A 6,887-nucleotide genomic window follows, 5' to 3' on the forward strand; every position below is an offset into this window, starting at 1 on the left:
TCTGACGTAACGCGCGCGTGCATGCATGTGCATACTGAGCTTTCCTGAGATTAACTGCAAGCCTTTTCGTTAGCCTCTATGTTTCCGCACCACAGGCCATTACTGCTCGTAGTTCTTGAGGGAAACTCAAAACTGCTATTCATTACTTCTGAGTGTTTCAAAATGAACCGCAGCCCTTTTTTGTCTCCTGTTTCCCTCTCATGGACCGGATCTTCAGTCACTACATGCCCTTGTGCACTGATAAATCGCTCGTATACCACTGCATGAAATCTACATTCAACAGCCACCCAGACATACAGCACAGTTATTTGCCAGTGGGTCGCGAACGCTTTGCATGGAAGTACGGCCCGCTCCCTCTCCTGTGTCATTCTGAAACTAGGCGTGCCAGCATGGCTAACGTGGGCACCTCCTAGCGAGTTTTGCCCGTGAAGATGCGGAACGCCGAACAAGGAGCAGTGTGGTTGCGTTAGGGACACGCCACTTACAGGAGGAACCAGCAGGAGCAGCAGCAGCGCCGCGGCCGGACGGCCTACAAGCTCGAGCAGCTCGGCCGTCAGGACGAAGGCATTGGCATCCCCGGTGCTGCCCGGCTGTCCATCGCACCGCTGGCGATGCATGGAGCGCCAGCCAGATGCGTTGCTCCACTGGCAACGGCTTCCAGGACTGCCCCGTTGGCTGCACCCGAGAAGACGAGCGCAATAATATTCAGGTAAACAAAAAGGCACACTGAATTTTGGTACGTAAACGCACAAACAAAAAACATTCGTGCATCAAAAGTGGGTCCTCATCAGTGATGGGTCGTCATTACCACCGTCATCAGCCCGACTATGGCCACTGCAGGACAAACACCTCTCCCATAACTCTCCAATTACCGCTGTCCTGTGGAAGTCGCGGCCACCTGGTCCCCGCAAACTTCTTAATCGCATCTTCCCACGTAGCTTTCGGCCAGGGTAATAAAAGCGTACGCCAAAATTGGGGACGATGAAGACTGCTGTTTTATGGGATGGAGTTCAGGAGGAAAGAAAAGAAAGTTCTGATGGAATGTTAGCGAATTTAGAGCACTTTTATCTGTGCTTAACTGTGCTACCTCATTTGCTCTCACATGACCAATCCCAATTTCAAATAAGATTTAGAGCTGAGCCCTGAGCGCACAAACCCTTTGGTTGACATTGTAAGTAATCAAAGCTGCAATGCCAGAAAAAGAATAAAAGTAGATAGCAAATGCTTTGTCGCATTCTTGATCAGAATTCAAGTCTATAATAAGTCATGTGCACTACTGCTTTAGTTCATTAGCTTATCTCTGACATTTTTTTTAACTTTCACAAATACGGAAAAAATTTTACTCTATTCATTAATGAGCAGGTATATATAACACCACACCACCACCACGAGGCAACATAGCCTAAAAAGCAATTACGCAAAAAATGACTCCTCTAGCACAACTGCGGAACACAGCAATGTCAGCCTTTTCTTTTATGGGTCCGCGGAGTCAATTTTGCATAGTGCCGTGCTTATATCTTATACCTTGCGGTGTGAACTCTCGGAGCTGTGTCGAGAATTCATTCTAACAGGACTAAGCAACTACACCGATAAGCATGCTGAAATTTTCGCGCTGTGGGCAGTATGGGCAGCAGCATATCCTTGTGAAGTTACAATTCCTTTTCAGGGAGCCCGATGTGCTGGGACCACTAGACATGGTCTGTTGGTCTGCATTAACATGGTCTGCATTAATGGTGCGAGCATCTCTGGGAAGAACTTACTCCCTCCTATGGGCAAGTGGCTTTAGTTCCTATACCAAACTGACTAGGAAAAGATAAATGTTGACTGCCGGCTCTTCTGAACGGTTTGATTCCTACAAGGATGTATTTCTCTGCCGTTGCCGCTTTAAACCAGCATAAAATAATGGCCCGAGAAACGGTGAAGTGGCTGGGCTGGCTGTAAAGTTCCAGTACCCTAAACAATGCTTTGACTCCGAGAATTCTGACACCACTCTCTGTCATCTCCGGTGAGTGCCTTGAAAAGTAGTCTTTCAGTCTAAAGGTACTCAGTGGAACAAAAAATCCTGATAAATTTATTCTGACAACTTATTCAGGAGTAGTTTCGCGCACGAGCTGATTTACCGGGACCAATCTACCTTTGCATACCGATTCGCCATTTGTGTCCGATGAACAACAGCTCCGAACTGCGCGAGTACGGAGAGGTCGAGAAGGGCAGGCAGCACCGAAACATAATGGGCGGCCACGTTGAGGTGTTCTTTTTGCAGATTCCAACCGAAAACACAATTTGAAGAAAGCGGCAAATACCATTGCACAATTCAACTACGCTTTCGTGTGAGAAAGCGTAAGCCCGCCCGCTGACTTCATGGACGCAGTCGCCCAGCGCTGGAGCGTGATGTAACCCGATGCCCCGCAGCTGGCACTTCTACCTCCGGATTGCTCTACGCAGCCGCCGCCGCGACGACGCCGCACGCCTTATCTACGCGCTAACTTCGGGAAGGGGCGTCGCCGCCCTACCACGGCACGCGCCTGCTCCCCACGAGCTGCCGCATCAGGTTGCATTCGGATGCGCCGACCGTCTCCGTGAGGTCATTCTGAACTTGACATAGATAGATCCCTGAGAGTCCCCATAGCCCTCCTGGCGCAGTGGTGGAGCAGTTAAGCGGTTCGCCACTGCTCTGCCATGGCAGGTGCTGCCGCCGTTGGGTTTGCGCGATCCAGGTTGCTCTTCCCGAGCAACCCTTCCCGACCAGTCATGAACACACACGCGCGCGCGAACGCGCACGCACAAAGAGGGGGTTTTCTCTCAATGGGGCAAGTAGGCTTGCATGTAATGTTCAATATCTACTGATCCTAACTTACATAGGCACTCTTCTACGTGCGCTGTCGCTGTAACGTCTGGCTGCACTCAGCAAGGCAGCCTCGCAGCTCGATCGCACTGAAATAAACTCCTCATGGCCTATTGCTGGTTGAGGGCAAGCATCAATTCGAGCACCATAAAAGCAGCTAGAGATAATACACTGTGCCCCATGACAACGTCAGTTATCAATGACACTACGTCTACAAAACGAAACCAAGATCACAGCACTATGCAACAGTAAATTAGTGCTTACAAGCTAAGTGTGTGGTTTATGGTTTATAGGTGTTTAACGTCCCAAAGAAACTGCTGTTATGAGGGACGCCGCAGTGAAGGGCTCCGGAAATTTTGCCCACCTGACCACCGGAAAGGAATTAGGGTAGCCATGGCCAGAAAATGACCACGGCTGCAACCAAATTTTTTCTTGTGCTCAGGGTTTTTATCTTTGCCGCTCTCCTGGGAGCATAGTCTTGTTAATTAGAGTTGCAACTAGTTTGCATTGTGAGCACTTTCCAGCGAGAAGGCACACAATCTCGCAATAAAAAAAAATCTCTGCCTCTCCCGTAACCGAGAGTAGAGTAAGCATGAAATGTTTACGGGCCTAATGTCATCTCGGTGGACACCCGAACCGTACCGTACAGGAAGGGAGGAACGCCACCACCCGTTCAGCGCGATGCCTTGCCATTTGAACGCAAGGTTTTTTGAGGAAAGGAAATGGCGCAGTAATTCTCTGCCATCTCGGTGGACACCCGAACCACACCGTAATGGAAGGGAGGAACGCCACCACCCGTTCGGCGCGATGCCTTGCCCTTTGAACGCAGCGCTTCTCCCCCGGGCCCCTGTGCGCCTGCGCGGCTTTGCTTCGATGCGGGAAGCCCCTAAGAGATCAGGTATGACAACGAAGTGTATCGTGGCATTTATGTGCTTTTTGCACGCGTTATTAGAAATCGGAAATTATAATTCCGTGCATTATCAAACGCACAGCGACTGATATCTTGATAAACATTGAGAAGGCACTGGCAGCAGTTATTTTTTTTTTACTCCTTTGGAGACCAACCGGCGCTTGCATGCCGGTCGCGTAGGAGGGCTTAGAGAGTCTCGTTAAATCTCGTTAAGTCTCGTACGGTGCCCGGATGTTCTCGTTTCAGAGCCCGGATGACTGGAATTCAGTGCCCGGATGAGTGGATTTCAGTGCCCGGATGAGTGGATTTCAGTGCCCGGATGATGGCTCTCGGTCTCGGCGTGACGTCACCACACTGCCAACAACGGGGGCTAAAAGCATTTCATGCTTAAAACAACGTCAAAGGTTACTTATTCGTTTTTGTTTGTTTTTTTTTTGCCTTGGCACGACGGCTGCTAAAAGAGAACTTCGACACCGTTTCGCACCGCACGAGTAACTATAACGTAGAGCGTTTCACTAAATAGGACTTGATGCGGCGGTTTTTCGCTCAATCCGCTAGTTGGCGAGGAATGATCTGGAGTGGCGAATTGCGAGGGCATGTCATCATTTCAAATCAATTTTTTTCTTGCCGTGCCAGCTGTGAGGGCTATGGCTACGTTCATGCGGCGTAGTTCTTGTCGTCACAAACGAGCATGAGCTGACGACACGTATGCCTCATTGCAAAGTGCCACGCTGATGCTCCCGAATGCTGATCACTGATTGGTCCGAACACAACAGTAGACAGCGGCGGCCTCCCCTTCCCTCCTCAGCCCCATCTTCTCTCCTTCACAGTATCTGTCCAGCCGAACACCCCTCTTATATAGGGATCATTCGTGACTTATCCATGTGCCGACGCACCGCTACCCTCCGCCCTACACAGCTCCCAAACTCCACCACCACGCCATACAACTGATGACTGCACCTGGCTACTCGAACAAGCTCGCAAAAGGCACCTCTGCCTTGCATTATTAAACTATATCTGCGTTTACCCTCAGCCCAGCTGCCACTGAAGTTCATATCACAGCAGGGGTAAACATCCGGTATTTTTTTTTTTTTCACGTGTTACGGGTTAAGTGCCTCCTTTTTTTTTTAAATCCGGGGTGGCAGCTGCAATCAGCAGACCGTCATGAAGCCTAACATCAAGCTGCTAGCTTTTCCTAGCAGCATGCTAGCAAGACATGCAACACCCATGTCACTATGTCCAGAAAAGGCTTACGAGTAGCGAGGAGCCGGTTCCAAACCCTAGGCGTGAAAACATAAGTGTGCGTTGGACCGTAATGCTTCTCGCAGTGGAAGACCATCTGGCTACTTCTCAACTGCGGCTTGTGGGTCCTGCATAATTACAGGCTGAACCATCTGAACACTCGCAGGACTCGGGGAAGCAGCTGACAGGGACATGCGCCAAGTGCGCTAAAGCTAGTGAAAAGAGTTAGGGGCAAACTCACCGAGTAGGTCGCTGTGGGGACGGCTGACGGCTGTGCCCGGCTGGGTGCATTTCTGCACAGGCGCTTCTCGGACCTCAAGCGCCTCCTCGCCTTGACCGCGGGGCTGTCTGTAGGCACCAAAGGCTCCTGCTCCGATGGTGCAGCTGAGGCGTCGGACCGAGGCGACGAAGCGCTTGGCGAGCCGGAAGACCAGCGGCTGCCTGTATGGCCGCATGAAAAGGGCTGCGATGTAACTGCAGCTCCCCCGGCAGCTGCGAGCTCCTTGTCTCAGATCGTTCGCCATTGCGCGGTGGAGTCCGGAACCACGCTTGTGGAGCTTAGCAGCCGACGGGTCAGGACAGGCTGGGTGGACGCACATAGCTTGCCAATGCACCAGAAGGGGTGGTTCTAAAGAAAAGATGGCGTCCATTCGATGTCTCGCGCCGCTCGAGCAGAAGACGCGAGATGATGATGATGATGTTGTTGTTGTTGTTCACCTCATGGGATGGCGCATACCCACAGAGGGGGATCGGCCAAGAAGAGGGGTGCATAGAGAGTTTTTGAGACTTTTTGCTTGTTTGTTTGGTTTTGTTTTATGATGTCCTAGAACAAAGACACGAGAGTTTCTTTTTTCTCTTCATTTCCGTTCGTTCGGCGCTTGCACAGGGAGAAACGTCAGCAATATTTGGAAGCTCTAAGGACGCGATTAATTCCAGGGCCGCAATGCGTTTCACGTCGACATTCGCGAAGCCTGTGAGTCCGTCACGTCCGCTGGTTTCTGACCGAGCACAATGGAAGGTGAATAGGTTAGGATGGGAATCATGCTTGGTTTCCAGAATGATCAGGACGCAGATGAACAAAAATGAACAGTTCGAAAGAATGCAGAGTTTTCAACGGGAGCTCTGGTAAGGCGGAGGGGAAAGTCATGGAAAGCGGAGATGCTTTTAGGTCCCTGGTTACCGTTTCGATGGGCTGAGTCGTTTTCTACAGTACCACAAAACTCCAATTTTCGAAGCGAGCTTGGAGAAAGAACAAGAGGAAGAATTAGAAGGAAAAGTGGAAGAATCCACATCAAGAAAGATAATGGTAAAGAGAAGACACTCCCGTAAGGTCCCTGCGGCTGGACTTCTGCACTGCCGCCAGTGCCCGGAAGGGCTATACTCCGTTTCATACATAGCTGTCAACGCAGCCAAGGCTGCGGCGCCTGTTCGCGCTCCTCGTCCGCATCGTAATGTAGTGCGTCGAAAGTGAAAAGAGTAATGAACTCAAAATTAAAGTATATGTTGGTTGATATTGCAGTATAATGATAATGGTGTTTTATTTTGCAAAAAGATTGCTTTTTCTTTAATGTTCTTCAAAACAGAGTGCCTTAGTTTTCTGGTTTTTTTTTTTTTTTCGGCTCCTCCTGTATCAGGTTTTCGCAGCTAGGCCGGCCGGCGATGTCGTCTGCTTTCGTCTTTCGGTTTCCGAGTATGCGAAAATGGCACCGCTATCGCCTACTCGCTTGTTTTCTTCGCCCACTGCGGCTTCAAAAACATCTTCTGCAAGCCTGTTCTCCAAGCTGAAGTCTCCGAAAATTTCGAAAGACTCCAAGCAGGTTATTGTCAACTTTTACTCTAGCGTAAGGAAGCGCTTCCCGGAGAAGAATGTGCGTCAAGTTCTCGAAACTG

General features: G+C 50.2%; 1 protein-coding gene across 1 annotated transcript; it reads right to left on the reverse strand.

Annotated features, from left to right (window-relative positions):
* Window positions 1–553: 553 nt before the first annotated feature.
* On the reverse strand, window positions 554–5,605 carry LOC149353601 (uncharacterized). Its single transcript, XM_089575838.1, has 2 exons — window positions 5,239–5,605; window positions 554–675 (listed from the first exon to the last, which is right to left on the reverse strand). The coding sequence occupies exons 1-2, from the start codon at window positions 5,594–5,596 to the stop codon at window positions 554–556; spliced, it is 480 nt and encodes a 159-aa protein (XP_089431964.1). The 5' UTR covers window positions 5,597–5,605.
* Between the last annotated feature and the right edge of the window lie 1,282 nt (window positions 5,606–6,887).

This window comes from Amblyomma mixtum, chromosome 3, assembly GCF_055824585.1.
Source record: "Amblyomma mixtum isolate Tamu chromosome 3, ASM5582458v1, whole genome shotgun sequence".
In the NCBI taxonomy this organism is placed as follows: Eukaryota; Metazoa; Arthropoda; class Arachnida; order Ixodida; family Ixodidae; genus Amblyomma; species Amblyomma mixtum.

Bases quoted from the DNA above. Each gene is read 5' to 3' on its own strand.
- LOC149353601 (XM_089575838.1), bottom strand. From the start codon at position 5,596: ATGTGCGTCCACCCAGCCTGTCCTGACCCGTCGGCTGCTAAGCTCCAC. The intron at 676-5,238 runs GTGAGTTTGCCC...TCTCGGGTGCAG, and splicing joins TCCCCACAGCGACCTACTCG to CCAACGGGGCAGTCCTGGAA.